At 44.7% G+C, this 17002-nt stretch overlaps 2 protein-coding genes across 2 annotated transcripts; one reads left to right on the top strand and one right to left on the bottom strand.

Moving 5' to 3' along the window:
• Window positions 1-276: 276 nt before the first annotated feature.
• Window positions 277-9799, bottom strand: LOC124011127 (FAS-associated factor 2-like). Its single transcript, XM_046324185.1, has 11 exons — window positions 9684-9799; window positions 8899-8967; window positions 8450-8584; window positions 7969-8045; window positions 7741-7879; window positions 4569-4654; window positions 4176-4267; window positions 3721-3898; window positions 1687-1858; window positions 1341-1484; window positions 277-985 (listed from the first exon to the last, which is right to left on the bottom strand). The coding sequence occupies exons 1-11, from the start codon at window positions 9744-9746 to the stop codon at window positions 803-805; spliced, it is 1338 nt and encodes a 445-aa protein (XP_046180141.1). The 5' UTR covers window positions 9747-9799; the 3' UTR covers window positions 277-802.
• A 4230-nt stretch (window positions 9800-14029) lies between these two features.
• Window positions 14030-15883, top strand: higd2a (HIG1 hypoxia inducible domain family, member 2A). The gene is made up of 2 exons (XM_046324195.1): window positions 14030-14261; window positions 15097-15883. The coding sequence occupies exons 1-2, from the start codon at window positions 14081-14083 to the stop codon at window positions 15258-15260; spliced, it is 345 nt and encodes a 114-aa protein (XP_046180151.1). The 5' UTR covers window positions 14030-14080; the 3' UTR covers window positions 15261-15883.
• The last annotated feature ends 1119 nt before the right edge of the window (window positions 15884-17002 follow it).

Raw genomic sequence — 17002 nt, 5'->3', positions numbered from 1 at the left:
AGCTGACAAGGTACAAATCTGTCATTCTGCCCCTGAACAGGCAGTTAACCCACCCGTCATTGAAAATAAGAATTTGTTCTTAACTGACTTGCCTAGTTAAATAAAGGTAAAATAAATACAATTATTCAGGTTGGCATAATACATTTGTTCTCCCACATACCTACAGAAATGTTAAAGGTCAGCAGAGATTCTGGGAGGAAGTCTGAGATTTATCGGACCAAGAGAGGGATGGGAAAAGAGCACTGACAGCCAGGAATATTATCAAAACCATCACAATCACATTTTAAAAATGTTTAATTTATAGTTGTTGGAAAATGACATCTTAAACATGACCAGCCCATTCCGATGTTACAGGAGAAATAGGCATCCATGAGGCTGTTATACTAGAGATGGGTAAAAGCCACGTGTGAAAGCTGTGGCCCTCTTCTTGTTGAACTGGGCTGTCGTTCTAAACTGCAGGCGGTACGGAAACTCAACCCCCTCGCTTGTTTGGTCGTCTCAAGACAATTACATTATAGAGTCAACTTTGATTGAATAATAATAATAATAATAATTTTAAAAAATAAGCGGTGCTTTTTATCAGCCTTGTTCTTTAAATATCTAACGTATGTACAGGGAGTTCACATGACTTAAAAACAACAGTATCAGGGCTGACGGCTTAAATTATTTTTGGGTTAGAGTTTGTTTCATTATTTCAGACGGTGACCCCCTAGTGCACAACGGCCATTAAAAAAAAAAAAAGGGGGAAGAAACAAGGAACAGCTGATTTTCTCACGTTGGAAGAGAGAGGGTTAGCTAGGTGTCAATCGTCCGTGAGGTCCTGAACAAAGAGGACCTCGGAACGGCTGAGGCCGGCCTCTTTGAGGCTGGGGGGGTTGGGCTGCTCCTCCGTGGGTAGGCAGGGCAGGACCCGGCGGGGGAAGTTGGTAACTATCTGGAATTTCTCCGGGGTCTCCTTCAACGAGAACAGGAAGTCGTATATTACCTGGAGAAACAGAGGGAGAGATGGGTGCTTGTTGTTGTTGTCGTCAAGACCACAAGTTCCATTGGTATTTGCCAGGGGAGTTTAAATCAGTCACAATGACACTACACATGGAAGAGTGACTAGGAGTTTGCTGTGTAGAACTGTGAGTCAACAGTTTAAAAGAGCAGAGCTGTGTTCGTACGGTCAGACTGTGTCTTACCGAGCAGAGCTGTGTCTTACCGAGCAGAGCTGTGTTCGTACGGTCAGACTGTGTCTTACCGAGCAGAGCTGTGTTCGTACGGTCAGGCCGTGTCTTACCGAACAGAGCTGTGTTCGTACGGTCAGGCCGTGTCTTACCGTCAGAGACGTTTCTTACCGTCAGAGACTCCTGAAAGAGGAACCGCCTCTCTACTCTGGTGTCGTTAGGCAGTTTGAAAACTATCTTGACGCTGTCGGGGTCGTCTGCTGGGGGCTCGGGGGGAAGACATTCTGACTTGCGCTCCTTCTCTTCGTCCAGCGTCTTTAAGAAAAAAAATGATAAAAAGAACAGAATTAGTTAGCCACAGTCAAACTGGCAACAACAAAGACCAAGATAAGAAACGGTTTTAAATGTAGGCAGAGAGAGAAGTCAGAGAGAACAGACAGCGCGAGCAGACAGCTCGAGTGAGGAGACAAAAATATTGACAAGACAGAGGAGACAGACAGTATCAAGGTATCCTCACCCTCCTCCTCATCTCCTCGGCCAGGACGGTCTGCCGGACCTTCTCCTCCTCCGCCTGGACCTTCTCCTGCTCCTCCTTCTTCCTTCGGTCCTTCTCCTGGTCGGCTCTCAGCGACTCCAGGTAGGCCTCGTCCTGCTGCGCCCGCAACACCTGCGTCTGGTTCCTCTCCTCCCTGGAACACACAGACACGTTCAATTAACCTCCATCTCCAGGACCAGAGACAGACCTCACCACATCTCCAGGACCAGAGACAGACCTCACCACATCTCCAGGACCAGAGACAGACCTCACCACATCTCCAGGACCAGAGACAGACCTCACCACATCTCCAGGACCAGAGACAGACCTCACCACATCTCCAGGACCAGAGACAGACCTCACCACATCTCCAGGACCAGAGACAGACCTCTCCCAGGACCAGAGACAGACCTCACCTCACCACATCTCCAGGACCAGAGACAGACCTCACCTCACCACATCTCCAGGACCAGAGACAGACCTCACCTCACCACATCTCCAGGACCAGAGACAGACCTCACCTCACCACATCTCCAGGACCAGAGACAGACCTCACCTCACCACATCTCCAGGACCAGAGACAGACCTCACCTCACCACATCTCCAGGACCAGAGACAGACCTCACCTCACCACATCTCCAGGACCAGAGACAGACCTCACCACATCTCCAGGACCAGAGACAGACCTCACCACATCTCCAGGACCAGAGACAGACCTCACCACATCTCCAGGACCAGAGACAGACCTCACCACATCTCCAGGACCAGAGACAGACCTCACCACATCTCCAGGACCAGAGACAGACCTCACCACATCTCCAGGACCAGAGACAGACCTCACCACATCTCCAGGACCAGAGACAGACCTCACCACATCTCCAGGACCAGAGACAGACCTCACCACATCTCCAGGACCAGAGACAGACCTCACCACATCTCCAGGACCAGAGACAGACCTCACCACATCTCCAGGACCAGAGACAGACCTCACCACATCTCCAGGACCAGAGACAGACCTCACCACATCTCCAGGACCAGAGACAGACCTCACCACATCTCCAGGACCAGAGACAGACCTCACCACATCTCCAGGACCAGAGACAGACCTCACCACATCTCCAGGACCAGAGACAGACCTCACCACCATCTCCAGGACCAGAGACAGACCTCACCACATCTCCAGGACCAGAGACAGACCTCTCTCCAGGACCAGAGACAGACCTCACCACATCTCCAGGACCAGAGACAGACCTCACCACATCTCCAGGACCAGAGACAGACCTCACCACATCTCCAGGACCAGAGACAGACCTCACCACATCTCCAGGACCAGAGACAGACCTCACCACATCTCCAGGACCAGAGACAGACCTCACCACATCTCCAGGACCAGAGACAGACCTCACCTCACCACATCTCCAGGACCAGAGACAGACCTCACCTCACCACATCTCCAGGACCAGAGACAGACCTCACCTCACCACATCTCCAGGACCAGAGACAGACCTCACCTCACCACATCTCCAGGACCAGAGACAGACCTCACCTCACCACATCTCCAGGACCAGAGACAGACCTCACCACATCTCCAGGACCAGAGACAGACGTATGGGAGATCTCCAGGACCAGAGACAGACCTCACCACATCTCCAGGACCAGAGACAGACGCATGGGAGATCTCCAGGACCAGAGACAGACGTATGGGAGATCTCCAGGACCAGAGACAGACGTATGGGAGATCTCCAGGACCAGAGACAGACCTCACCACATCTCCAGGACCAGAGACAGACCTCACCACATCTCCAGGACCAGAGACAGACGTATGGGAGATCTCCAGGACCAGAGACAGCCGTATGGGAGACCACACCACATCTCCAGGACCAGAGACCATCTCCACATTATTTTTCATATAAGTAAAATAAGCAATCAAACCTGGGTTTCAAAAAACTATTGCCGTACTCTTTGAGTTTGTCTGAAGGGCTATTGGAAACCACAGCTCTGCAATCACTGCCTTACCGTTCCAAGCGTTCAGACATCAGGTAGGTCTGGTTGGCCTCCATGATGAAGGTGAGCTGGTTGAGGAGGTCCTCTGATTGGATGAGCCCCTCCAGACGTCCCACCACCGTCATCTTACGGTCCTTCAGCATGATCATGGCCAGGAACGGGTACGTGTTCTCACGCAGCGCCTGGGACACTGAGGTACAGACACACACCAAACACAGATTAAAACAACACTGAAATAAAGAGATTCGTCCTCATATCCTAGAGGACTGACAAATCATCCTAAATTCCCAGCACGGATGATTGACTTTTATCTTATTTAACCAGATCAGACTGACTGAGAACATGGCCTCATTCACAGCAACAACAACGAGTGAAGGACGAGGCCAGTTCCTCTTTTATAGAATGTATCTCCAGCTCTAGGAGATCTAGGTAGTGAAGACGCAATGCAAGAGTAGACGGTTGTGTACCTCTGTATCCCTCAGGCCTGCTGGTGGAACAGGCCCAGAACAGCATCCTGGTGTTGAGGAAGGTCAGGACCTCTTCTGTACATAACGTGGATCTGGAGGAAGATGGAAACAGAAGCACATTAATATAAAACACGGGAAAATATAAAATCATTTATACGAATAACGAAGAGGAGGAGGACATATGAATAATACCAAACATGCCACAAATATGGAAACGAGCGAGGGAAAACCTCCATCCAATCAACTGAATAAATATTCAAACCAACAGAAGCGGAATTATAAACAAAATAAAACAAACTACTGATTATTGACAGAAAATGGGGGTTTTGTGTCTGTTTGTGTGGATGTTGGCCTCGTGTAAAACGGATCATATGTCTGTGTTATGGGACCTACCGACAGAACTGGTCTGTGTCCTGGTTCTCCTCTCCATGGAGGTAAACTAATAAGTAGCGAAGCTCACGTTTGGCATCGTTCAATGCCTACAGGGGGAAAACAAACATAACATATAAACACGACCAGCTATCAACCCAGTTACACAGACAGTTGAAGTCGGAAGTTAACATACACTTAGGTTGGAGTCATTAAAACTCGTTTTTTCAACCATCCCACACAATACTTGTTAACAAACTATAGTTTTGGCAAGTCGGTTAGGACATCTACTGTGTGCATGACACAAGTCATTTTTCAAACAATTGTTTACAGATTATTTCACTTATAATTCACTGTATCACAATTCCAGTGGGTCAGAAGTTTACATTCACGAAGTTGACTGTGCCTTTAAACAGCTTGGAAAACTCCAGAAAATGATGTCATGGCTTTAGAAGCTTCTGATAGGCTAATTGACATCATTTGAGTCAATTGGAGGTGTACCTGTGGATGTATTTCAAGGCCGACCTTCAAACTCAGTGCCTCTTTGCTTGACATCATGGGAGATTCAAAAGAAATCAGCCAAGACCTCAGAAGAAAATTGTAGACCTCCACAAGTCTAGTTCATCCTTGGGAGCAATTTCCAAATGCCTGAAGGTACCATGTTCATCTGTACAAACAATAGTACGCAAGTATAAACACCATGGGACCACACAGCCGTCATTCCGCTCAGGAAGGAGACGCGTTCTGTCTCCTAGAGATGAACATACTTTGGTGTGAAACGTGCAAATCAATCCCAGAACAACAACAAAGGACCTTGTGAAGATGCTAGAGGAAACAGGTACAAAACTATTTATATCCAAAGTAAAACGAGTCCTAAATCGACATAACCTGAAAGGCCGCTCAGCAAGGAAGATGTCACTGATCTAAAACCGCCATAAAAAATGCCAGACTACGGTTTGCAACTGCACATGGGGACAAAGATTGTACTTTTTGGAGAAATGTCCTTTGGTCTGATTAAACAAAAATAGAACTGTTTGGTCATAACGACCATCGTTACGTTTGGAAGAAAAAGGGGGAGGCTTGCAGGCCGAAGAATACCATCCCAACCGTGAAGCACGGGGGTGGCAGCATCATATTGTGGGGATGCTTTGCTGCAGGAGGGACTGCTGCACTTCACAAAACAGATGGCATCATGAGGGAGGAAAATGATGTGGATATATTGAAGCAACATCAAGACATCAATTAGGAAGTTAAAGCTTGGTCACAAATGGGTCTTCCAAATGGACAATGACCCCAAGCATACTTCCAAAGTTGTGACAAAATGGCTTAAGAACAACAGAGTCAAGGTATTGGAGTGGCCATCACAAAGTCCTGACCTCAATCCTATAGAAATTTGTGGGCAGAACTGAAAAAGTGTGTGTGAGCAAGGAGGCCTACAAACCCGACTCAGTTACACCAGCTCTGCCAGGAGGAATGGGCCAAAATTCACCCAACTCATTGTGGGTAGCTTGTGGAAGGCTACCCGAAACGTTTGACCCAAGTTAAACAATTTAAAGGCAAAGCTACCAAATACTAATTGAGTGTATGTAAACGTCTGACCCACTGGGAATGTGATGAAAGAATCAAAAGCTGAAATAAATAATTCTCTCTACTATTATTCTGACATTTCACATTCTTAAAATAAAGTGACTGACCTAAGACAGGGAATTTTTACTAGGATTAAATGTCAGGAATTGTGAAAAATTGAGTTTAAATATATTTGGCTAAGGTGTATTGCTGACAGGTGTATAAAAATCAAGCACACAGCCATGCGATCTCCATAGACAAACATTGGCCTTACTGAAGAGCTCAGTGACTTTTCAACGTGGCACCGTCATAGGATGCCACCTTTCCAACAAGTCAGTTCATCAAATTTCTGCCCTGCTAGAGCTGCCCTGCTAGAGCTGCCCCGGTTAACTGTAAGTGCTGTTATTGTGAAGCAGAAACATCTAGGAGCAACAACGGCTCAGCTGCGAAGTGGTAGACCACACAAGCTGAACGGGAACGCTAAGTGCTGAAGCGCGTCATCTGTCCAGCAACACTCACTACAGAGTTCCAAACTGACTCTGGAAGCAACGTCAGCACAAGAACTGTTAGTTGGGAGCTTCATGAAATGGGTTTCTGTGGCTGAGCAGCAGCATACACAAGCCTAAGATCACCATCATGCACAACGCCAAGCGGGCTGGAGTGATGTTAAGATCGCCGCCATTGGACGCTAGAGCAGTGAAAACGCGTTCTCTGGAGTGATGAATCATGCATCACGGACGAATCAGAGACCTCTACCTGCCCCAATTCATAGCGCCAACTGTAAAGTTTGGTGGAGGAGGAATAATGATCTGGGTCTGTTTTTCATGGTTTGGGCCCCTTAGCGCCAGTGTAGGGAAATCTTAACGCTACAGCATACAATGACATTCTAGATGATTCTGTGCTTCCAACTTTGTGGTAACAGTTTGGGGAAAGCCCTTTCCTGTTTCAGCATGACAATGTTCTGTGCAAAAAGCGAGTTCCACACAGAAATGGTTTATAGAGATCAGTGTGGAAGAACTTGACTGGCCTGCACAGAGCCCTGACCTCAACCCGATCTAACACCTTCGTGATGAATTAGAAAGCTGACTGTAAGCCAGGACTAATCGCCCAAAATCAGTGCCTGGCCTCACTAATGTGGCTGAATGGAAGCAAGTCCCTGCAGCATTATTCCAACATCTAGTGGAACGCCTTCCCAGAAGAGTGGAGGCTGTTATAGCAGCAATGTTCCAACATCTAGTGGAACGTCTTCCCAGAAGAGTGGAGGCTGTTATAGCAGCAATGTTCCAACATCTAGTGGAAAGCCTTCCCAGAGGAGTGGAGGCTGTTTATAGCAGCAAAGGGGGGGGTGGGGGGGGGACAAACTCCATATTAACGTTCATGATTTCAGAACGAGATGTTGGACAAGCAGGTACATACACTACATCAACAAAAGGTATGTTCTAAATGGATTGAACCTGTATGGATTCTGGAACATTCCTTAAAACCATTTAGTCGGTTGTTCAATAAAATAAAACTTGGCGTGTGTCAACTTTTTTTTGCGTTCCAATATACTTGTTGTGGATGGTCACGGTACTATTACTAGTATCCCAAATTGAGATTGAAACTGGACTGGGGAACCTGAGTAACACACCTGGCTATATGTTCCCTGGTAAAACACGGGATGCGATCGACCGTACTTCTCTTCAAAACTATGGATGAAGGACACCACGTCACCCACAGGGTCTGTGACGCGTCCACGTGGGTCTGGTCTGACCCACCGTAGGGCAAACCTGGTTAGGAAAGAGGAGGAGCCAATCAGTCACCTTTTATACAGAAACGTCAGAGGAACTGATGACCAAATACAGTTTCTTTGTATTACCTGAATATGTCCAGAAGTGTGTAGTATGTCAATCTGAAAGGTAGCATTATCATGTAGTAACTCCATCCTATTAATCCCTGGAGAAAAACATAATAAAAAGACCAGATGACGATCAGAACAGTGGAGAAGATTCAATGAGAAAACTACAGCTGGATGATTTCAGTTACAGACTTGATTTCTGTAAGCGGAAGGTTGTGCCACTGTGTATGTGAATGAGTGAATGGGGCGGCAGGGTAGCCTAGTGGTTAGAGCGTTGGACTAGTAACCGGAAGGTTGCAAGTTCAAATCCCAGAGCTGACAAGGTACGAATCTGTGGTTCTGCCCCTGAACAAGGCAGTTAACCCACTGTTCCGTCATGCAATAAACATCATATTGCAGAGTCTACCTTTAAATTGAGATACAAGAATAATTTACCAGTGACATATGAGCTCAAAGAAGAACACACGAAAGAGAGTGTGTGTGTGTGTGTGTGTGTACGTACTCTGGGTTGTGGCCTGGAGACAATATAACTATACACTCTGTGGTCTGCTGTGTTGACCTGTAAGGGTCTGGAGGGCGGAGGGTTAAACACACTAGGAACTCCTTCCTGCTCATTCAGTCTGTCCTGCACCGCAGCCTGGGAACAAACACACACACACACACACACACACACACACACACACACACACACACACGAAATGATCCATTTGATCTCAACCTGGACAGCACAGGAAGACTAAAACCATGACCATTTTAAAAAGCGCAGAGATCTTGATGAATTTAAGGCAATTTAAGGCAACACTTGTCACATGATATATATATTACTGCACTCCCTGTATGTCATTCATTCATAACACTGAGAAATGTGTATTTTCTGGGTCTTCAAGGCCAACATCAACAACAAACAACAAAAAGATGCCTGTATTTTTTGGGGGGGTTGACCGTTCTTACCTCGATGTTCCAATTGTGTTGTTCTAATGTACGACGACATTGGTCCGTAGACTCCAAACCTGTCAAGTCCTGAAATCAAATCCACAAATCTGAAACCACAGATCTAACACTACTAGTGTACACGATACCGGATCAATCTCCAAACCAATTGATGGGTGAGAATGTAAAAGATGTTAGGTTTGTAAGTCGCTCTGGATAAGAATGTAACTTAAATGTAAATGTTCAACAAATGTATTTTCAATCATTCCTACAGGACATTTCCATATCTTGGGTCTGGATGAAACAACACAGGGGGCCATAACAAATGTCTGATGATCCCTCTCTTAAAAAACCATCTTTCAGCGAAACAGTTTAATAACTAAAGTAAACATTGTTGACCTAGTTAACTAACTGTCGTTAGCCTAGCTAGCTAGTTGTAAGTAGCTAAGACAAGTCCTTGTAAGATGAACTAAAAGTTCAAAATGTAGTTTCTAATTCACCAATTCACACTGATTTAAGTTTTCTGATGTTTCTTTTATGGGGGAGGGGGGCAATTGTCGGGAACGGACAGACAATTCAAGACAATAGTTTTGTAGAGGATAAATAATTGGTGTGTTGTTAGATAACGAGCCAGTTACCGTTAACGTTAAGTTAGTTAGTTAACCGTGGCGCTAAGGGGGGGGTCAAAAAAGCAGTTTCACAACCATAAACGTGATGTAATTTTTAAGCCATTTCCATCCTATATCTAAACATACATTAATACGGAGTTATAAAAACGACTGTAAAGCTGAAGAAAGGTTGGGTACCTGAAATTGAAGGAGTTTTTCGGTCTGCGCCTGAGATAATTCCTGCTCCTCTGGCGCCGCCATCTTGCCTCGCCGAGAGTCGTTCTTCTTCTATGATATAACGGCGGTCCGCAAACCAACGTTACAGCTGCGTGCCGCCACCTACTGGGCTGGATGGAGAGTGTGTGCGTGTGTGTGTGTGTGTGTGTGTGTGTGTGTGTGTGTGTGTGTGTGTGTGTGTGTGTGTGTGTGTGTGTGTGTGTGTGTGTGTGTGTGTGTGTGTGTGTGTGTGTGTGTGTGTGTGTGTGTGTGTGTGTGTGTGTGTGTGTGTGTGTGCGTGGTCAATCTCGGTTTACAACATTTCTAAATCCTCCTACTTTAACTCAGTACGGTCTGAGAACAGAGCCCTACTAACTTCTAATAGACCCTTCCCCATCCCCTAAATCCCTTCCAAACCCCGCCAACTGCATCCAACCCCAATGACCCTACACTTCAATCTGTCCCTCTCTTCAACATACTTACAACAATATAACAACACAAGCTCCACCGTTTCATCGACCTTACACTCCAAACATAAACCATTGCCAACCAGATGTAAGGACGAATTCATCTTGTGGTCTTCTGTAGCTCAGTTGGTAGAGCATGGCGCTTGTAACGCCAGGGTAGTGGGTTCGATCCCCGGGACCACCCATACGTAGAATGTATGCACACATGACTGTAAGTCGCTTTGGATAAAAGCGTCTGCTACAGGGCATATATTATTATTATTATTATTATTATCTTGGCCATGTTCTGTTATAATCTCCACCCGGCACAGCCAGAAGAGGACTGGCCACCCCACATAGCCTGGTTCCTCTCTAGGTTTCTTCCTAGGTTTTGGCCTTTCTAGGGAGTTTTTCCTAGCCACCGTGCTTCTACACCTGCATTGCTTGCTGTTTGGGGTTTTAGGCTGGGTTTCTGTACGGCACTTTGAGATATCAGCTGATGTATGAAGGGCTATATAAATACATTTGATTTGATTTGAATGTACAATGTCCTAAGCGCAATCGAGCAAACACCACTTTGTCCTTTCTAATCTGACCTTTGCATTTTAGTCCAGCGACCTTTCTTTGGAGGGCATATAAAGGCCGGCCCTTGGGCTCAGAGTCACATCCCTTCTGCCACTCATCTATCAAAATGGCTCTGATCTTACATTTGGCCTTACCTCTACCCTGTGGAACCATAGAAATGAAACAATGTCTTGCTTCAAAGCTCTTTTGGCTAACTGGTCTACAATTTCACACCTGAATGTGCTGGGACCCAGCAGAATCTCACTACTACACCCATTCTCTCTATTCTCCATAGTAACATTAATACCTCCAATAGTAGGTCACTCCTATTAGATACACACTACACCTGTTGTATTCGGTGCATGTGACTAATACAATTTGACTATCCTACCGATCCTCGACTTCGGCGACATCATCTACAAAATTGCTTCCAACACTCTACTCAGCAAACTGGATGCAGTTTATCACAGTGCCATCCGTTTTGTCACTAAAGCACCTTATACTACCCACCACTGCGACTTGTATGCTCTAGTCGGCTGGCCCTCGCTACATATTTGTCGCCAGACCCACTGGCTTCAGGTCATCTACAAGGCCATGCTAGGCAAAGCTCCGCCTTATCTCAGCTCACTGGTCACGATGACAACACCCATCCGTAGCACGCGCTCCAGCAGGTGTATCTCATTGATCATCCCTAAAGCCAACACCTCATTCGGCCGCCTTTCGTTCCAGTACTCTGCTGCCTGTGACTGGAACAAATTGCAAAAATCGCTGAAGTTGGAGACTTTTATCTCCCTCACCAACTTCAAACATCAGCTATCTGAGCAGCTAACTGATCGCTGCAGCTGTACATAGTCTATTGGTAAATAGCACACCCATTTTCACCTACCTCATCCCCACAGTTTTTATTTATTTACTTTTCTGCTCTTTTGCACACCAATATCTCTACCTGTACATGATCATTTATCACTCCATTGTTAATCTGCAATATTGTAATTATTCGCCTACCTCCTCATGCCTTTTGCACACATTGTATAGACTCCCCTTTTTTTCTCTGTGTTATTGACTTGTTAATTCTTTACTCCATGTGTAACTCTGTGTTGTCTGTTCACACTGCTATGCTTCATCTTGGCCAGGTCGCAGTTGCAAATGAGAACCTGTTCTCAACTAGCCTACCTGGTTAAATAAAGGTGAAATAAAAAAAATAAAAAAAATAAAAAAATGATTTAGTAGGTCACTCCTATCAGATTTACCAGATGATAAACTATTCAATACAGACAGAGAATCTGAGCGTCCTATAATTCTAACAGGTTGTACGTCCTCCACCCACTGGAGGGCAACTATTATCACCAACAGTTCAACGGAGTATTCATTCCTTTTCTCCACCAAGGTTAGATCAACAACAGGATCTGGGAGTAACCGTAGAGGAACATCCCCTATTACCAAAGAAGGGCCAACCTTCCAACTCCCTCAAACCACTCTCATCACCAAGCTTCCCAACTGTCCAACCAAAACCACTGCCTTGTCTACTAGTATATTCCCATCAGTCATCTAGAACAGTAGCAGTGGGATGCTCAACCTCACAGCCTTTCAACTCAATAAGCTAATGACTATTTTTTTTTACGTCGTATATCCAAAGGCATCTCACCTGCCTCCACTAGTCAGACACATACAGATGGCGATTTAAATGCACCAATGCATATCCTTAAAGCTGTATACTGGATTCTGTCCAGCTTCTGAAGACAAGTCTCTGCTGCTGTTTCATAAACTATACATCCGTAATCAATCGCCGTCCCGATCAGAGTTCTATAAATATCCATCAACGATGGTCTGTCAGCACCCCCTTCATAACCAGAGACCGAGTGCAAAAGATTCACCACCTTCTTACACTTTGTCTCAACATTTATGACATGTTCTGTCCATGTATATCGCTCCTTGAACCATAGAGCCAAATATATCGCTCAAATAAACATAGACCCGCACACAGGAAAAGAAGGCCCAGAGTTACCTCTGCTGCAGAGGATAAGTTCACTAGAGTTACCAGCCTCAGAAATTGCAAATAAATGCTTCACAGAGTTCAAGTAACAGACACATCTCAAAATCAACTGTTCAGAGGAGACTGCGTGAATCAGGCCTTCATGGTCGAATTGCTGAAAATAAACCACTACTAAAGGACACCAATAAGAAGAAGAGACTTGTTTGGGCCAAGAACACGAGCAGTGGACAATAGACCAGTGGTAATATGTCCTTTGGTCTGATGAGTCCAAATTTGAGATTTTTGGTTCCAACCGCCGTGTCTTTGTGAGACGCAGAGTAGGTGAACGGATGATCTCTGCATGTGTGGTTCCCACCGTGAAGCATGGAGGAGGAGGAGGTATGATGGTGTGGGAGTGCTTTACTGGTGACACTGTCAATGATTTATTTAGAATTCAAGGCACACTTAACCAACATGGCTACCACAGCATTCTACAGCGATACTCCATCCCATCTGGTTTGTGCTTAGTGGGACTATCATTTGTTTTTTAACAGGACAATGACCCAACACACCTCCAGGCTGTGTAAGGGCTATTTGACCAAGGGGGAGAGTGATGGAGTGCTTCATCAGATGACCTAGCCTCCAAAATCACCCGACCCAATTGAGATGGTTTGGGATGAGTTGGACCGCAGAGTGAAGGAAAAGCAGCCAACAAGTGCTCAGCATATGTGGGAACTCCTTCAAGACGGTTGGAAAAGCATTCCAGGTGTGAAAAGCTGTCATCAAGGCAAAGGGTAGTTACTTTGAATCTCAAATATAAAATAAATATTTTGATTTGTTTAACACATTTTTGGTTACTACATGATTCCGTATGTGTTATTTTATAGTTTTGATGTCTTCACTATTATTCTACAATGTAGAAAATTGTAAAAATAAAGAAACTTTTGACTGGTACTGTATATATATATATATATATATATATATATATTTATTTATATAAATATATATATATCCAACAGATAAACTCTTACTAATGTAAACTCTGGTAACTAAGGTAAACTCTGGTAACTAAGGTAAACTCTGGTAACTAAGTGTGGGGAAGTTTTCTTTAGTTTATGTATTATTCTGTTATTTGAAAAATGGACACGGCAGGCCTTGTCATACATAACCTATGATCGACAAGATCATGTTTTTCTATTTTACGATACTTTCAAGCATCAAACACTTTTCTTTGCGTTGATACATGTGGTCAAAGGTGACCCGGATGGAATCCTTTGCGTGATAGCGTGTGATTATTTACGGAAGCTCTCGAATGAGGTCATCTCTCACATTTTCAACATCTTTGTTCGGAACCATTCATCCGCTTCCGGGTATCCGAGAACAGACACTCTGCAAACATGGCTTCTGCCACTACCCCGGTTGTCCCTGAACAGTCAGCGAGAACCACACATTTACCAATGCTCGACATATCCAAACCCCCCGTTATAGAAGGATTTACACCTCTATCTCGACCCAGAGAAGAGACGTTTCAGGAGAAGTTTATGAGGAAGTCGAAGGAGAACCCGTTCGTCCCTATAGGTCAGTTACATAAGCGGTACTGTAAGTCTATTGAAAATGGTCCAGCTGTATCTATTCGGCTTCAATACATACTATTACTAAATTAGACGATTCGGGCATTGAATAGACTGTCATTTGGTCAATCACTTTACCAAAGAGACAACACTGTTGTAGCTAGTTAGCTAACTATGTTAGCTAGCAGGGGAACAGCATACAATTAATTTCTACCGCTAATTTGGTAACTTTACAGCCATGTACAGTTTTAATAAGATGTGTCATGCATAGTGTCCTTGTGGACCCCATAAGGAACAGGAACAGGCGTCAACATTGATGATTTAATTGGAACAAATCCGAGTGTTCCGAGCCCCGTTATGAAACATTACAGGGGCCATAATGTCCTTGTCAAGGAGTTTTCATAAAAACAAAAAAACAAAACATGTATTATAATGGTAAACTAGTGTAATCCATGGGTCACACACTGGGTGCTAGACTACACAGGTCAGTAACTGTCAGTATAACATAGTTAGTTATTGGACGTTTATGTGAATATAACATCGACACTACAACACATTGGGCGTGTTCTCTTTCGCTCTTCTTTCCCCTGTGGTTACAGGGTGGATTGCACACACAATCGGGCCTAAAATATTTTGAAGATTTACACCAGTCAGAGTGCTTGTTCTTTTACAGTACAATGGATTGTACACCTTCAGACCCCCCCCCCCTTCAGTCTTCCAAAACAAACCAGATAAGCATTGAGACCACTTTGAAACAAAATGGAGGTTACTGAATGCACCTCCTTTCACATCAGCTATTATCAGACCGTTTATGGAAAAACCTAATCGTTTTCTCCTCTCAGGTTGTCTTGGTACAGCTGGAGCGTTGATGTACGGTCTCCGAGCCTTCAAACAAGGCAAGACCCGGCAGTCCCAGCTCCTGATGAGAGGACGTATCTTCGCACAAGGCTTCACTGTAGTCGCTATCATCTTCGGCGTCTTCACCACAGCACTGAAGAAAGACTGAGCAGCATCAGGGTTGTATTCATTACTGCAAAAAAGTCTCTTTTATTTTTTGCAACGGGGAAAATAACTAAAACAAGGGGTTTCTTATTAGACAAGTTCAGGTAGTCCCTCCTTGTTTCAGACTGTTTTGAAGCGTTCGGCGACTAATGAATACGACCCGGGCCTTTTCGAACCTCCCGCCAGTCTATCCTCTCCCTTGAGCCTTGGAGAGAAACGTGATGGGAATGAAATGTTTGAAAACGTAGAAAGACTAACATAACAGATGTGTAAAAAGGACCAATCAACTGGTTTTTCCCCCTCTCTTCTCTCTCTCTTTCTGGACTTCCTTAACTGCTTTGGGCTGATCCAGTCAAACTAAATGTACACCCTGTTCTGCAGATGGCAAAGCAGACTGCCTTGTGTTTAAAACCTAATTGTGTAACTATATCAAATGCAATGCAACCATCCACTTATGTAGACACACAGCCGACCCACTACCACTTGCTATCGGTTAGAGATCCACCTCTGTAATACAGAGAATTATAACAAGACTTTTTAGCACCATGTATTGTCAGTTCCACTAGCCATGTAGTAGCCATATCAAGTAAAACAGTCCTGTCCCTTCAATAAAAATGTCAAAATTCATAGTTTGTCTGCTTTAATACTTGAGAGAAAGATGGCTCTTAGGACCAATATAGTGATTAAGGAGTGTTGTAGGGGACCGGTGAACATAATTGGTCACTGTGGGGCTCTGATAAGGGAGGTAGAGGTACAACCCAGGGCTTACCTAGTGCATTTTTACCAGTAAGCCTATGGTCTCCAGTCTTCCCAAAACAGCCCCTGTTTTGAGTAGCATATTTAAATCCTCACACACACAACCCTTTGTTTGATGAGTTTTCCAGTTCCCATGTAACATTCATCTGTGTGAGGCTGGATGAGGCCATCCTAATGGATAACAGTTAATCACAGGAAACACAGCTGAAAATGAAAAGGGGGGGGGGGGGTTGGAAATATGACTCAACATTAGACTAGTGTCCATGTTGTTTAATATGGCCATGATTAGGACTCTGAACAGAGTGTCTGCGGATCACTGGACCTTTCCTCCCTGGGGGGGCTCAACGTCCTCGAAGATTCTGCATGTGTGGGGCTTCTCTACGGCCAGTCTCAACAGGCTACTCTGGTGAATGGTGCTGATTTAATAACATAATATCAAATCTATCTTTCTGGGGGGGGGGGTTACCGCAGCCTCAGCCTAAAAACCATGACATAACAAGCCCCCTATTATGTGAATTATTGTGGTGAAACCTCAGAATGATAGGATTCTTTAGATGGGAAAAGACACTACTTTTTGGTTGGAAAAGACTACGTTAGCTAGCCTGATCCCAGATCTGTTTTAATGCTGTCAACTTCTATGGCCATCGTCTAGACCGTATGTATAAAGGGTCATTGTCGCGTTTTGGCAAGACCGCTCAGAAGACCAGGCTATGAAATAGTCATGCTTGGGAAGGAAATAATTACAATTAGCCAAAAGTACAAACAGTGACAGGAGTAAAAAGTCGAGCAAGGCCAACAAGCTCATAGCATCTAAAATGTCAGGACAAATCATTAGGTACTGTTAAATAATCCATTAGGAATATTATACTACAGTAAATTAATAGGTCCATGAATCAATTCTTAACTCAAAATGGCCTATGTGGTTTAGAACCTATTCCTATATGTAGTACCTGAACAGGACTGGCTACATTACAACCGACACATTAAATC

The sequence above is a fragment of the Oncorhynchus gorbuscha genome, linkage group LG23 (genome assembly GCF_021184085.1).
Source record: "Oncorhynchus gorbuscha isolate QuinsamMale2020 ecotype Even-year linkage group LG23, OgorEven_v1.0, whole genome shotgun sequence".
NCBI lineage: Eukaryota > Metazoa > Chordata > Actinopteri > Salmoniformes > Salmonidae > Oncorhynchus > Oncorhynchus gorbuscha.
Note: the sequence above shows the minus strand (reverse complement) of the source record. Positions and strands in the feature narration are given on the sequence as shown.